Consider the following 17,057-nt stretch of genomic DNA (forward strand, 5'->3'; position numbering starts at 1 on the left):
CCAAACACCTTCCTCACTATCCTATCTACCTGCGACTCCACTTTCGAGGAGCTATGAACCTGCGCTCCAAGGTCTCGTTGTTCAGCAAAACTCCCTAGGACCTTACCATTAAGTGTATAAGTCCTGCTAAGATTTGTTTTCCCAAAATGCAGCAACTTTCATTTATCTGAATTAAACTCCATCTGCCACTTCTCAGCCCATTGGCCCATCTGGTCAAGATCCTGTTGTAATCTGAGGTAACCCTCTTCGCTGTCCACTACACCTCCAATTTTGGTGTCATCTGCAAACTTACTAACTGTACCTCTTATGCTCGCATCCAAATCATTTATGTAAATGACAAAAAGTAGAGGACCCAGCACCGACCCTTGTGGCACTCCACTGGTCACAGGCCTCTAGGCTGAAAAACAACCCTCCACCACTACCCACTGTCTTCTACCTTTTGAGCCAGTTCTGTATCCAAATGGCTAGTTCTCCCTGTATTCCATGAGATCTAACTTTGCTAATCAGTCTCCCATGGGGATCCTTGTCGGACGCCTTGCTGAAGTCCATATAGACCACATGTACTTCTCTGCCCTCATCAATCTTCTTTGTTACTTCTTCAAAAAACTCAATCCAAAATAACAATCAAATTCTGACAAATTCACCTAAAATGTCACCCTCTAGTTTTGTTCATTAGAGGATTCTAAATTATGGGGAGATGTGATAGGAAGTTTTTAAAACTGTCACATGAAACAACAAAGGATGGTAGGTAAAAGGAGAATGGGTCAAAATGTAAAAGGGCAGAGAAGAGTCAATCACATTGCTGTTGGTCTAGAGTCACACAGAGACCGGAGCGGGTAAGAGACTGCAGACCTCCTTCCCTATAGGATATTAGTGAACCAGATGTCTAAACTATGACTTACAAGCTGTGCTGTGTCAAGTTCCTGTTTACTATTTAATTTTTACTTGCATTGTATGATCATAGCCCAAACTTATTGTTTGTTGTCTTGTATGTAACTGCAGTTTTTTCTTTTTCAGCCAAAGAAGCCCAAAGCCCCAGACAACCCCTTCCATGGCATTATATCTAAATGCTTTGAACCACACCTCTATGTTTACATTGAATCACAGGATAGGTGAGTTGAAGACTTGGGCAATCAGTAATTATCTAATGGGTGTTATAAATCGGCATTGCAATTTGATCTGGTGAAGAATATTGAGATCAAAATTATTGCTCATTTTGCCGGGAGACTGAAGTTCAAGGGTTAGCCAACCTATCTGTCAATGGGAGGACATTTAAGAACTAAAAATGTACCTTCTGTTTAGTTGCCAAATGAATGGTGGGCCCTTTCAGATCTTCCAAAGCTGCAACATTCTGCCTTGATTCATTTCCGTGACCCTAACCAATTTAGATATACTTCAGAAACTGATTATCCCAAATGGGATCAAATGTGAAACATTTGCTTGAATTGTTCTCCTTTTCTGAAGTGTTCTAATAATCAGCATGGAAGAAAATCAATTTCAACTGCAGTTAACTTGATATTGGTCTCTCTGTTTAATCTGATCTGGCAATAAATATTCCTTCTCTGCCGCCTATACAGTTGTGTGCCTGTACATCTTAATCATTATGTCTGCTTGTCATCAATTAAAATCGTTGCACTTTTAAACTAAATAGCACCAACATCATTGGTTATAAACACTGTCCACAGTCTTTATTATAGCTGCTTATGCGGTTGAGAATTTTGTTTGGGAATGCTCCCTCGAAGCAGCTTGTCATATTTTACAATTTATTAAAAGATTAAATGTAAATGTTAGTTGTTAGTTGCTTTAAATTGCTGCAAGTCAGGAGGGAGACAACTCTTTTGCAGCATAGCTGACTTCTAGTTCCCAAGTAAATATCTCAGGTGTTAAATCTTTACTGTTTATTTTAATATTTTAACATTTTTTAAAATGTTCATATTGAACAAGAAACCAGTGTTCGCTCAACTATGACAGATATTTCATCATTGGTCATCAATTAATAATGTTGATAGAGTGGGAGAAAGCGAAACCTTTTTAGTAGGATTTGGTTTCTGAAAGGACAGCTATTGAAAAAGGTTGCGAATAAATCCCACCTTCACAGTGCAGCATAGGAGAAAAATTAAAACAAAATGCTAAAAATACTCAGCAAGTCTGTCTGCATTTGTGGAGGGAGAAACAGTCAATAATTTAAGGTGAGTATGACATTTCTTCAGAAATAAAGGAGGAACATGGTCCAATTCAACTCAAAGCATTAACTCAATTTTTCTCTTTCTACATGCGATTTTTTTTGTTTTGATTTTAATATTTTCAACACATTGTTTTACTTTCAGATTTCCAGTATCTATAGTATTTTGCTTTTACTTTAGAAAAAAATGAAACTGGATTCACCCACAATGTTGATTCATCTTCTATTAAGATATAACTCTACAGAGCTTGGACTGCCGCTACATTAAATGCTGAACATTTTACTTTGTAGATTAATGCTTCTGCTGTTTCATGTTATGCTGTAGGTTTCAATTAAATTGTTATTATGATGAGGTTTATTTTTAGATTGTTTCATTCCTCTGCACATGAAACAGCATTAAACATTCTCAAGAACAGAAGTTAGTGCTTAACTGCTGTTCCTTGTCAAAGAGCTTAAAAATGCTCAAGTATGTTATAATTCGTTTTCCCATCAATGTTCTTGTAAAGATGATGCTGCAAGTGCTGACCAGCAAAACCTTTGAAATTTTCTTTTAACAAGGTGACCAAAATTAAATTGTGCAGATCAAACATGAGGCAGTTCAGAGAGTTCAGAAACATGGAATTCCATTACTGATCATATATACCGACTTTATTTTTTACAAAAGCTGCTAGTAATATCAGATCTGGCAGAAATGCATAATGTGGGCTTTCCTGGAACTGAGCATACCTAGAAAAGCAACTTGAGGAGCCAAGACTCCTGCTTAAATTGTTTTGATTAACTACTGGAGGAATGAATTATTTACGACTGGGCCAGTTTAAGGTGGGATGCTCCCCTTTTTTGTGAAAAATAAATCACGTTTTTAACTTGCAAAACTTAGACATTTCAATTCTCTTTTAATTTTAATAATCTGACCATTTCACAAAGGTATCTCTTTTATTTTCAGTGTTCTGATTACTACCAGCAAACCAGAATATTACGTATTTGAATTCAGGCCTAGATTCTGTTAACATTTTTAAATCTACAGTATAAGTTGTGATGATGTGTAGTACCAGAATATTACGTATTTGAATTCAGGCCTAGATTCTGTTAACATTTTTAAATCTACAGTATAAGTTGTGATGATGTGTAGTACCAGAATATTACGTATTTGAATTCAGGCCTAGATTCTGTTAACATTTTTAAATCTACAGTATAAGTTGTGATGATGTGTAATTTTAGTATTTCGCCCTTTTTTTGGTATCCTGTTTAATGGGCTACAGTGTTAATCCTTTGTGTGTATCCAAAACATACTTTCCTGGACTCTTACTTGCACCAAACCCAATTCACCAATTGCCCTTTTGTGCCTTTAGCCCACATTGGCTTCTGGTTGTGTACCACTAGGCCTGGACCTGTCTAATCTTCAACTGCTCTCCCCTACAATCTGAAGTTGCCCATTTAATCCTGTCCTCCACTCTACATCTTCATCTTTGAAAGCACTCTTTAGAAACTCTTTGCCCAAGCTTTTGGTCACCAGTCCTAATGCATAACTCCCTGTCAACTCTGTGAAGCTCATTAAGCTTATTTTTAAAATATAATTATAGGTGTTGTTCAAGTGCAAATTATTGATGTGGTAAGTATCAATAGCTTAAAAAGTCCCAGGAAGAACACAATTGAGCAACACCCAAACAAATTAGTTGATAACAGAGATGGAAGATGATGTCACAGCCATCAAAAAGTACATGAAGTGTCAAAGTAATGAAAGAACACATTCCATGGTATTATCTCCAAATATTTTGCGCAAATAATTTGGAAAGTGGGATTAGTGCACATAGGTCAACACAGACTTAATGGGCCAAGGGCCTCTTTGGTGCTGCATGACTCCATGACTAAGATAACAATGAAATAGTGTATTGATGTCTGACCGTAGAGATACAGAAGGACAAGTGAGATGATTTTGTGCGAAGAGGACAAGTACATCAGAAAAGGCTTCCTGCAGAGATACTAAGCGCATCCCAAGTTGTGTAGCCATTCCCTGGTTTCAAAATGGCAGGAACTCTTTTAGGCCATTACCATGCAGCTACATAATTGTACCCTCGAAGGCCGACTTGAGTTTGTGTTGGGCCAAACTGATCTCTGTTTCAAGGTGAACTCTTGCCAAAAAGATGTTACAGCTATGGTGAGCAAGTCATTTACTTGAAGTGAATGATTGCTTGTATCTCAAAGTGTAATGCAATTCATTAAGGTCTTTAGTTGGTGATATGCTTTAAGTATCTGATTCAGTGTTAAAATTTTACTTGACTGGGTGAAGATGCAGTCTGGAATGAGAAATTATGTTTAATTATATTGGTAAGTTGGAAACTTGAACTACTAACTTATATTTTTTTAAAATTGCCCTGGACGTTTTCTCTTCCTTCTATAGCCTGATTTTTCAGACTAACATAATGAAAGCTCTTTTACCCATGCTGTAATTACCCAGTGTCACAATTATATGCTAGAGTTTTCACAGGACATAGCTGTATGGAGTCAATGCAAATGCATAATGTTTCCTTTGTTAGTCTTGTACTTGTTTCCATACCCGTGTTGCATGGTACACACCAGACCAAATTTTGCAGACTTAATTATTCACTTTCCATGATGAGATTGGGGGGAGGTGGAGCAGGGGAGGCTCTGTTTTAGCATTCAAAAGTACTGCATTTTCAAGGTAGAAAAAGCCAGCTAACGGTATGGTTGCAACTACCTCACAAACCGCATCGTGTAATTGAAATGTTACTTGTAGATGTAATCATTTGGGCTTTAAGACACAACTACCTCATAAAAGTTGCGAGCCATTGCCAGAGTACTCTCTTTAATGAGTACTTAAGAGTCACATTGATCTGTAGTAAAATTGCTAATTCCTACCTCTTCAATTTTTTTTTTGTTGCGTTTCTTTTATTATCCAATATTTTCTCCTTTTCTGCCGCCTTTTAAATACACAGACGGGTTAACATTAGAACTCTTAATCGTTGAATGATACCACACAAGACAAAAATGTTTTCCCCGCTGCGCCTTTGTCGTCTCTATGGTTGAGCCATCCAGTTAATTCCACTCCCCTGCCCTTTCAACGTAGCTTTGCAATGTGTCTTTTCACTTTAAATATTTGCCCAGTTATCCCCTGAAAGTTACATCATCATCTATTGAATCTGCTTCCACTGCCCCTTCAGACATTCTCCTAGATCACAACTCTCTGCTGCCTCTAGTTGTTCTTGTGTGTTCTCCTGTTACCAACCTTTCTGCCACTGCAACTAGTTTCTCCTTTTTATTGAAAAGAATTTCTTGAGTCTGTTTCTCCTGAATAGAGTTAGCTGTCTGGATGAAATCAATTAGATCCAAATCTGTTGTTTTTCTGATCAAAAATATAATCTATATTTATAATCAGAATGTTTTGCTGATGACGCAGTGCTATTTTTGGAATAGTAGTTCTGTACTTTAAATCATTAGCAGATACAGCAGTCTTTCCGAAGTTCATGTCTGTTCATGAGCTGGACTTTCCAATATTCAACCACATTATGCTGGTAATAATGAGTCCATACTGTTCAAAGTTTGTGAGAAGATTTGTAGCTCGAGTGCTCGTTGTTGTGGTTCTGTTCGCCGAGCTCGGAATTTGTGTAGCAGACGTTTCGTCTCCTGTCTAGGTGACATCCTCAGTGCTTGGGAGCCTCCTGTGAAGCGCTTCTGTGATCCTTCCTCCGGCATTTGTAGTGGTTTGAATCTGCCGCTTCCGGTTGTCAGTTCCAGCTGTCCGTTGCAGTGGTCGTTATATTGGGTCCAGGTCGATGTGCTTATTGATTGAATCTGTGGATGAGTGCCATGCCTCTAGGAATTCCCTGGCTGTTCTCTGTTTGGCTTGTCCTATAATAGTAGTGTTGTCCCAGTCGAATTCATGTTGCTTGTCATCTGAGTGTGTGGCTACTAAGGATAGCTGGTCATGTCGTTTCGTGGCTAGTTGGTGTACATGGATGCGGATCATTAGCTGTCTTCCTTTTTGTCCTATGTAGTGTTTTGTGCAGTCCTTGCATGGGAACCCAAAGGACTAGCCACACTACCATACATCGAGAGCATTTCTGAACTGACAGTTAGACTACTGCGACCACTAGGACTCATAACAGCACATAAACCAACAACCACTCTCAGACAACAACTCACCAGAACGAAGGACCCGATACCCAGCATGAGCAAAACCAATGTAGTATACAAAATCCCATGCAAGGACTGCACAAAACACTACATAGGATAAACAGGAAGACAGTTAACGATCCATATACATGAACACCAACTAGCCACGAAACAACATGACCAGCTATCCTTAGTAGCCACACACGCAGATGACAAGCAACATGAATTCGACTGGGACAACACTACTATTATAGGGCAAACCAAACAGAACAGCCAGGGAATTCCTAGAGGCATGGCACTCATCCACAGATTAAATCAATAAGCACACCGACCTGGACCCAATATAACGACCACTGCAGCGGACAGCTGGAACTGACAACCGGAAGTGGCAGATTCAAACCACTACAAATGGCGGAGGAAAGATCACAGAAGCGCTTCACAGGAGGCTCCCAAGCACTGAGGATATCACCTAGACAGGGGACGAAATGTCTGCAACACAAATTCCCAGCTCGGCAAACAGAACCACAACAGTCCATACTATATATTATTGGCTTGTGTGTCTACAGAAAGAGGGTGAAGACCCTTTCTGTGCAAAATTGGAAAGAGAATGCATGAGTCACAACAGGAATGCATGCTGGCATCTCTGACATTTTAAGGTTTTTTTGAAGTTGAACTCAAATTATAGATATCACCTTTCAGGAAGTAACCATTGGGTTTTGTTCAAAAATTTGCATGGCTTATTTGTCATCACCTTTTCAGACCAGTCAAATGCAAGTGCACTAGAATACCTTTTGGATTGTGTAAAACGAACCACTGACTGCATCTTCATCATCATGAGTGGTTTTCATGGGGATCTTGGTGCATTGGAATACTGCAATCATTGCTACAGCTTGCAAAAACCCCTGTAAAGACAGCAGAAGAGACTTTCTTGAAAGTGACAAGGCAAACCAAATTTGCAGAGGTGACCTCCAGCCTTGTTTGTTGGTCTTGAATTTCCCTTTTGAGTTATACCAAAATGGCTGGGGCATACTTGCCCTGTAAGGAGTGTGCATTCCTGGAAATGTCACTGCTTTTTTGGCACCTGAAAAGAAGCACATCACCATTGAGCTTCTAGATTCATATTTTGCCAACAGATTACTTTTTGACTTTTTTTTTGATTTCTTTGCTGTCTTTTTGAATAATAATTAATAGATATAAAAATATCACCAAAGCATCTTTCCAATTCTTCATGAAAATTGATTTCCTCAAGTTATCAGTGGAGAAATATGTTAATTGTATAATGTGCCTTTGTATAATCTGTGTGTAAACTGATAAAGATTCATTTTATTGCAAAAATTCTGCTACTATTCCTTAAGATAGTACATAAATATAAGAAGAATGTAAGAGCTAGAAACCGAAGTAGGCAATTCATCCCCTTGAACCTACTCCACCATTTAATAGATCATGGCTCATCTGATCTCAGTCTGCACTCCACTTTCCTGCCTGCCTGCTCTCCATCACCATTTAACCCATTGCAAATGGAAATTCTATCGTTCTCCTCAGATTTATTCCATGTTCATCGCTCTCTGGGGTAATGAATTCCAGATTCACCGACCTTCAAGAGAAGTACTAGTCCTCATCTTTGTTTTAAATTTGCCACCCTTCTGCCAAAAACTGTGACCTAACATTTTAGATTGTCGCTCAAGTGGAAACATCCTCTACTTTGTCAATCCCTTTTTAGCATGTTATGTACCTCAATTGGATCTCCTCATCCATCAAAGCGCTAGCGAGTAAAGGCCTGCTCAATCTGTCCTCATAAGACGAGCCTTTCAACTCTGGAATTAACCGAGTCAACCTTCTCTGAACTGCATCCAATGCATCTACATTCTTTCCCCAAGGAAGGGGACCAGAACACTCTGCAGTGTCTTGCACAATCACAACAACGCTTCTTTCCTTTTATACCCTATTCCTTTAACAATAAATTCCAAAATTCCATTGCATACTCTGCATCCTCACTTTCCGCAACTCATGCGAGCACACCCAGATCCGTTTGCCCTAAAGCATTTCAAATGTTCTCTCCCTTAGACCACAAATGTGCCTTTTTATACTTATCCAGGTTAAATGCCATCTGCCACATTTTGGCTAGAGACATAAAAGCTGCAGATTTTATCCATCTTTATTTGTAAATTTCTTATTTCTTTACTGCAACTTAGTTTCCCATCTATTTTCATGTCATCTGAAAGTTTGCCTATAGTACACTCTACCCCTGAACCAAATCATTTTAATATTGATTGCAAACAGTTGGGGCTCAAAGACCGAACCCTAGTCACAGATTGATAACCAAATAAAGGCCCATTTATTCTGACTTTGATTCCTTTTGGTTAACCAATTTTCTGTCCAAGTTAATGTATTACTCTTAACTCTATGTGATCTTACCTTGATAGAATTTAATCAGAGGTGTTTCTTATTGTTTTTTGGAAATTCTGCATAAGACGTGGCTCTTAAATTGGTTTCACTATGTCACCTTTATTTCTAGAACCTGTATGAAGAAACCACGGGCTTATTTTAATTGCAAACTTTGTCTTATTGATGCTACTTTTGTGTTCAAGCTGTATTAACCTTTCATTTCTCAAGAATTGGCAGTTTTCTGTGAGCTCTTCCCAAATACAAAAATGACAGCACTCCAGAGTAGTCTGTATAAACTACATAAAGCATTTTGAGATATAAGATATTATATAAATGAAACCTATTATTTCACTTTCTCTCTTTTCTCTTTCTTTATTTCTTCTTTCAGCTTTCAGAGAATCTGATACATAACAGCCATTCCCTTGTGACTCGGGGCACTCTACTTTTTGTACATCAGTCAAAGTATTTATCCATTATCTAACATCCTGAGAAGCTGCACCTTTTGAGTACTGTAAAATAATCCTCATTGCCAAGATTAAACCCAACTGTAACTGATGGGCCCCTGGAGGGATAGTCTGAGTATGACCAATTTAGCACTAATTGCTAATGTGCATTTAAGAATATCTCCCAGAAATAACTGGTTCAGAACATTTCTGTGGTTGGACAACATATGGGCACTATTAACCTCCTTGTTGGCATGTTGCCAGTGTTTCTGATTGTAGTAACCTTACTCTTAAAAGCTGTGCTGTAGATACACACATTAGACTAAGTTCAGTTTTGCATCAGTCCTTTGTAATGTTCTGACCAGCTTTTTATTTGAAGTTTTCTACTTATTTAATTTTTGTAATGCAGTTTTGATTCTTGGTTTACACCACTGAGACTTGCATATACTGTTCTTCCTTTGCTGTAGTCTGTCTGTTTGGTATTTTGTGAAAGGGGCAACTCAAAGGAGCACTGCTAAATTTTTCAGGCACATCAAGGAGAAAATTTTACCCTTGAGTATTTGTTGAAGGAAAAGTGTACTTTTTTTACTTTAATTTCTTTTGGTGAACTAACACTTCCCCCATTCCCATTTCTCCTGAAGATACCGACTCTCTGCTGGGTGCAATTCTGCAGGCACCAGGGGCCTTTCAGAAGCAGCCATTATCCATTAGGGCATAGATAAAATCAGCAGCCTTTTTAATCATTAGTGACTTCACAGTTCCGGCGGATTCTGTACTCACATGAAGTCCAAAGAAGTTCGCTTCAGACAGGGGTTCCTGGATAGTAATCAGGATCCTAAATTCTATCTGATTTTCATCTCCGTGTAGTGTCTGTATCACTGCCCTGACTGAGATCAGCAAATTCAGTGCAGAATGGCAATGAAAGCTGGAAGTTACCTGGTCTATAAGCTTCTGCTAGTCATTGGATAACCTTGCCTGGGGTGGGAGGGCGCAGGTCAGAGGATGTAATAGCCCTTTGTGCTTGTGACAAGAGACTGCATTTACCTTTCATTGTCAGCACCTCATTCTCGCTTCTGATCCCTTAGATAAGTTGAACAACAAGGAAGTAATAACAAAGGAAGATTTTCCTTTATAACATGTCTTTCGGGATGTCTCAAAATACTTTGCTGCCAATTAAGTACTGTACAGTGTCACTATTGTAATGTAGAAAATGCACTGTCCAATTTGAGCGGAGCAAGATACCACAAAGAGCAATGTGATAATGACCAGACAATCTGTGTTTGTGTTAGCTGAAGTTTATAAATAGCCAGACTCCCTTGCTCTTCAGATAATGCCATAGAATCTTTTGCACCACTTAAGACACACGGCGCTTCAGATAAATAACTCATCTAAAAATGACACGTCTGACTGCACAGTCCTCCCTCCATCGTGGCTTGCCTGGCTTCTGTGCTCTGATCTCTGGACAGAAACTTGAGCGGGAGCTCAGCTAACACCAGGGAGAGTGTTGCTGGCAGCCAGGATTAAATGTCTGAGTCAGAAAGCTGGTGAATGTGGTGAGTTGTTAGGGAAGCATTCATCGCACAGTGAGTTTTTAAAAAAGGAATATGATCCATCTTACAGACTTGTACAGCTAGGGCCAGGTAAGGTTGGCTGCCTTGTTGCCATAACCTTATCTTGAAACCCTCTTAAGCTCTCAGAATGATGTTGAAGTGGCATTGTTGGACTGGCAAAGTCAGAAGTCACATGATACCAGGTTATAGTCCAACAGTTTATTTGAAATCACAAGCTTTTGGAGCCTGGCTCCTTCTCCATGTGATGAACAAATAGTGCTCCAATAGCTGGTGATTGCAAATAAGGCCTCAGCAGGTTTCGAAGATTTGTATGCCAGATGTATCGTTTCCAACATTATGCCACAATAAGCCATATCTAATGAAATCCCAATTCATAATGTTTCTCATATGCATCAGTGCCACTTTAGTATTCTCTGGTTAGAATGCCCTTTCTTACTCTTTTTTTAACCTCATGCTTTCAGCTGTGCGAAAGACAGGGCAAGTCTACCTGCCATTAACTATTTGATTTGAAAGAAACACACTTAAATTGGAAGGTATCCACCCTCTGCAAACCGCTTCCCTTCTGGGCATCATATTGAAGTGGAAAAAAGAAAAAAGTACATTCGTAAGACAAATTATTAAACTGCTCAAGCTGGATGTTACTACCTTGCCTACTGCTTGAACTGCCAGTGCACTAGCATTGAAATAATTTTAAATTCTATTTCAAGCATTTATTAGTTGACCTGATTATGGAGAGGATCTGTTGGATGATGGAATTTCGAGTCTAATGGTAACCATGAATCAATTGTTGTGGTTCTGTTCGCCGAGCTGGGAATTTGTCTGGCAAACGTTTCTTCCCCTGTCTAGGTGACATCCTCAGTGCTTGGGAACCTCTTGTGAAGCGCTTCTGTGATGTTTCCTCCGGCATTTATAGTGGCCTGTCTCTGCCGCTTCCGGTTGTCAGTTCGAGCTGTCCACTGTAGTGGCCGGTATATTGGGTCCAGGTCGATGTGTTTGTTGACAGAGTCTGTGGACAGATTCAATCAACAAACACATCGACCTGGACCCAATATACCGGCCACTACAGCGGACAGCTGGAACTGACAACCGGAAGCGGCAGAGACAGGCCACTACAAATGCTGGAGGAAACATCACAGAAGCGCTTCACAGGAGGCTCCCAAGCACTGAGGATGTCACCTAGACAGGGGACGAAACATTGGCAAGACAAATTCCCAGCTCGGTGAACAGAACCACAACAACGAGCACCCAAGCTACAAATCTTCTCCCAAACTTTGAACATGAATCAATTGTTAGAAAAACCCATCTGACTCATTAGTGTCTTTTAGGGACGGAAACTACCATCCTTGCATGGTGTGGCCTACATGTGAGTCCAGACCCACAGCTAAGTGTTTGACTCTCAACTGCCCTCTGGAAAATTAGGGAGGGTTCATAAATGCTGCCCAGCCAGTGACCCTCTCATCCCATGAATGAATTTTGGAAAAAAAATCCTTGCAGTTAGATCTGATTATTTGAACTCTGATTATAGAAAGCTGCTTTCTGGTACATTTTCCGTGCACTAATTTATCTATTGTCATTTCGTACATGTAATCAGGAGCGTTTTCATGCCTTAATTGTATCCCAGACCCATATTTCAAATATTTATTTATTTATTTGTTCTTCTCTTTGCCAGGAATCTCAGTGAGCTGATTGATAGGTTTATGGCAGATTTCAAAGCCCAAGGCCCTCCAAAGCCTAACACTGATGAAGGGGGTGCCGTGCTCCCTAGCTGTGCTGATCTGTTTGTTTACTACAAGAAATGCATGGTGCAATGCTCACAACTCAGCACTGGAGAGCCAATGATTGCTCTAACCACCATATTCCAGAAATACCTGCGAGAATATGCATTGAAAATCCTCTCCGGAAACCTGCCAAAGTGAGTATGAAATGATCTTTAAATAGCGAGGCAAAGGATTTCCTCTGTAATCAGCAGCAAATGATTACCTGATTTCAAATCTGCAGCAATAACATCCTAAATCTGTGTAATACTCTTTAATTAGCTACGTTCCTAAATGGGAAACCCTACATGTAGTGTCCAAGGTGAACTATGTCCAGTAAAGTAGAGAATACTGGAGAGTTAAGAGCTGAAAATCATCATTAGAACAAAGAGTTCAAATCAATATGGGCCATTTTATAATTCTTAAACACTATTCAAGATAAGTTCCAATTTAAGGTTTGCTCACTCTTTAACTTTTTTTAAATTAAGCTTTTCATATAGTGTACTCGGGTGATTATTGAACTTTTCATCTATTTTGTGCAGAAAGACAGATTTTCCTGTAGCTGCAATTGGCATTAATGTTTGTCTAGGCACAGCATGGGCAGACTCGGTAAATCGGATGCAAGCAGAAAGAACAACTGTTCCTAATTGGAATGGGTTGCAATCATTTTCACCATATATGGTACTACATAGATTTAGATTGCCAGGTTGTGTGCACATTTTTGGCAAGCTTTCTGTTTGACATTGTTCTTGGGAATCTGCAGTTTTATTGAACCTGAAGGTCCTAATAATGGTCGATGGGTTATTTATTTTAAAGGAATGTGCTGTTTTCCTACACAGCAAATGGAAAAATCCTTCATCTTCCTTTGTGCTTTCAATGAATGACGTTGGAGTGTGATTAAACAATGATGTTTATAATGTAATAGGTTCAATGGGTACCATACAGTGATGACATAGTGATTACAATGGTGAGCTTTGAAGCTAACTGCGCTTTTGGCGAACACTGTTGAGTTTTAAGATTTGTAGCTCAGGTTGAGGTTCTGGATGTAGGTTTGCTCACAGAGCTGGAAGGTTCATTTTCAGATGTTTCGTCACCCTACTAGGTAGCATTTTCAGTGGGCCTCCAGGTGAAGCGCTGCTGATTCCTGCTTTCTATTTATATGTTTGGGTTTCTTTGGGTTGTTGATGTCATTTCCTATTCTTTTTCTCAAGGGGTGGTAGATGGGGTCTAACTCGATGTGTTTGTTGATAGAGTTCCGGTTGGAATGCCATGCTTCTAGGAATTCTCCTGTGTGTCTCTATTCGGCTTGTCCTAGGATGGACGTGTTGTCCCACTCGAAGTGGTGTACTTCCTTGTAAAGATACTAGTGAGAGAGGGTCACGGTACTTTGTAAATGATATTAGTTTTGCTTCTTGTCTGTATAGGGTCTTTCAGGTGCGTGTATGAGAGAGTGAATGTGAGAGACAGACAGAGAGAGATCTGTCTCTCTGTCTCTCTGTCTCTCTGTCTCTCTGTCTCTCTGTCTCTCTGTGTCTCTGTGTCTCTGTGTCTCTGTGTCTCTGTGTCTCTGTGTCTCTGTGTCTCTCTCACTCTGTCTCGCGCTCTCACACTCACTCACTCTCATACACGCACCCCACACACCTGAAAGACACTATACAGACAAGAAGCAAAACTAATATCATTTACAAAGTACCGTGACCCCCTCTCACTAGTATCCTTATATACGGATGAGGAAGGACACCACTTCGACTGGGACAACACGTCCATCCTAGGACAAGCCGAACAGAAACACACACGAGAATTCCTAGAAGCATGGCATTCCAACCGAAACTCTATCAACAAGCGCATCGAGTTAGACCCCATTTACCACCCCCTGAGAAAAAGAACAGGAAATGACATCACCAACCCAAACATATAAATAGAAAGCAGGAATCAGCAGCAGTGCTTCACCCGGTGACCCACTGAAGATGTTACCTAGTAGGGTGATGAAACATCTGGCAATGAACCTCCCAGTTCAGCGAGTAAACCTATATCCATGACACTGTTGAGTCCAAGGCATTTCTCTCCTACAGAGTGAGCCAGTACCGAGGGTCTGTTGGTCCACTGGACACCTCAGAACCTTCAGTAGCTGGCAAGGTAATGGCATGGGGAGCACGTGGCAATAGTAGTTCATGTCTTCTCTGTAAAAGAACACAGCAATGTGAGGAAACCATATGAGGAGAGATGGAAACAAAATATGGAAAAGTCACTTTGAAGCCCATGAGTTGATGATTATGTCAGCACATCTATGAGTTCACTTCTGGATTGTTGAGGGCTTTCTAACTTTTAAAGCTCTTGTAACCTATATCTCAATTGTGGTCTTTGTAACATTAACTGTGGTGTCAACATGGCTGTTAGAATTTGAGGAGAACCACCTCAAACAGACTATATGGTAACGATATGAACTTTAAGAGTGGTGTCCTGCATCAGCTGCTGTGTCTGAAGATTTGGTGAAGAACATGCTGAATTTGAAATTTGGTAATTGAATCTGAAACATTTTAAAAGGTAATACAATAGTGCTGTCCTGTTAGCTGCATTCATGCTGATGGTCAGCCTGGAGAGGGTTGTTTGGGTCCACTGCATCTCAAAGTGGCATTTACTGCAAGGGATACCTGAATCAACAATACACCTCGTGAAAGTATTTGGCAATGTGGTGGGGAGGATTGCAAATTGAAATAGCGGTCATGGCCCTGAGTATTCTAATTTGGACTTCACATCAATAAGCGTGAATTTTGCAATGGACCTTTTGTTCCTGCTGCTGAAGGAGAGATTCCCTTTGACTATGGGAGAAAAATAGCTGAGGTTCGTGAAGAAACCCAAGGAGCTTTGAAGAAAATTGAACCAGACAGATGATTGGTGAGAGTCGTGGAAAATAACCAAAGCTTTGTTCAAAGAGATGGGTTTTGAGGAGCTTTTAACATTACTGAGAGATGTGACTCAGAATCCAGTTCCAAAGTGCAATCATAATATTTGAAGGGCCCGATCATGAGGAGGAAGAGTGAAAAGATAGTGTACCTTTTGTCTGAATTTGAACACCAGAGATTACAAGCTGGAGCTCCGGTCTGGAGGAAATTGCAGAATTCAGGTTGGAGGGTGTGGACTGTTTTGTAAACCAGTTCAAAAATTTTGAAATCGAATCTTTGGGGATGAAGTAGCTGGTGAGAAGAATGGTGATAGGTATCTTCAACTTCTAAGTTGAAGACCTTTTGCCTGATCTTTAGTTAGAAAGAAGGCTGAAAAGAAAACTTTGGCAAACTCTGATGTGGGTGATGAAGAGGAGGGTTTCAGATCAAAAAGAATGAAATGGAAATGGATTTGGGAATCCATAACATCTCTTTGTTTTACTGCATTGTTCTCTTGTCATTTAGCATTTTCTTCTCTTCAGAACGACAAGCAGCAGTGGTGGTCTGACCATTTCCAGCCTTTTGAAGGAGAAGGAAGGCTCTGAGGTTGCAAAGTTCACTGTGGAGGAGCTCTGCCTCATTTGTAGCATCCTCAGCACGGCTGAATACTGCTTGGCAACGACACAACAGGTGAGTATCCTTTGCTGCACAGAAGGCCTGGAGGCATGTGGTTTGCATGTTTGCAGAAAATAGCTAAGCTGCTTCTTTGGGAGAGCAACTGTTACTTTGCTGCCTATAACCTTAAGTGCAAAACAGAAAGCATGCTGTAGTTCAAGTACAATTTGGTTCATAAAGTCTCTCAATGACTGAGTATTTCATAACAGAGAGGTTGTCAAATACCAGACATTGATTGTATAAAGTTGTACTGCTGACACAGCCTGTGTGGTAGGAGTACATATTGAAGCTTTGTGTGTGGACCAGAATGTTTGACGTTAATGATAGAAACTACTTGTTCTCCTGTTAATACAAAGCTATGTAATTCAAATGACTAGAAAACGCACTTTTTCAGTCTGGAGAAAGGTAGATTGTCATGTAGAGCCAGTTAACTTTCAAATATCCAGCCCCAAAAAAGCTGAGGAGTACTTATCCTTTATCCCAAGGTAAAGCGATTTCACGGCAAGGCCACAAACGAATAGCTTAGGCACACCTACAGTAATAGCCCATCAATAATGTTAGCAAGTGGGTTTGTGGGTTAACTTTGTACCAGTTCTTGTTTCATTACTGGTTCTGAGAAATATCTAAGATAGTTCCACTTTGTACAGAAATAGATAATGACTCTGAGATGAATCGGTTTGATTTGACTCAGCCAGGATATATCGAATACAGTATGTTTTGGCAGAAGAGTTCATCTGTGTCCCACTTCTATGGCCATGCTCAAATGTTAGGAAGGGCCATCGCCTCAAGGTATAGAGTTGGGAGCTTAGTCATCATTATACACCTAAAACAATACAGTAAGTGGAAAATACTTCCAAGGAAAGCAGTGTGTGAGAGAGACACCAAACGTTGCCAATTCTAATTTATCAATCATGCAATGGACTGAAGGGGTATCATCTGTCAATAAGACTGCTGTATCTGGCATTAGAGATACTTAAAATTTTAATTTCAGGTTTGCAGTTGATTAATTATACCTGCTTTTATAAAATTGAAAT

At 39.9% G+C, this 17,057-nt stretch overlaps 1 protein-coding gene across 2 annotated transcripts in view; it reads left to right on the forward strand.

Annotated features, from left to right (window-relative positions):
- The window catches only part of vps53 (VPS53 subunit of GARP complex), a 230,504-nt gene that overhangs the window by 121,238 nt on the left and 92,209 nt on the right, over nucleotides 1-17,057 (forward strand). For both annotated transcript variants that reach the window (XM_072589817.1, XM_072589818.1), the window contains 3 exons: nucleotides 1,018-1,112; nucleotides 12,382-12,624; nucleotides 15,891-16,038. In XM_072589817.1, coding sequence (XP_072445918.1) covers nucleotides 1,018-1,112; nucleotides 12,382-12,624; nucleotides 15,891-16,038 — 486 coding nt within the window. The remainder of the gene's footprint in view (nucleotides 1-1,017; nucleotides 1,113-12,381; nucleotides 12,625-15,890; nucleotides 16,039-17,057) is intronic.

The sequence above is a fragment of the Chiloscyllium punctatum genome, chromosome 19 (genome assembly GCF_047496795.1).
Source record: "Chiloscyllium punctatum isolate Juve2018m chromosome 19, sChiPun1.3, whole genome shotgun sequence".
NCBI lineage: Eukaryota > Metazoa > Chordata > Chondrichthyes > Orectolobiformes > Hemiscylliidae > Chiloscyllium > Chiloscyllium punctatum.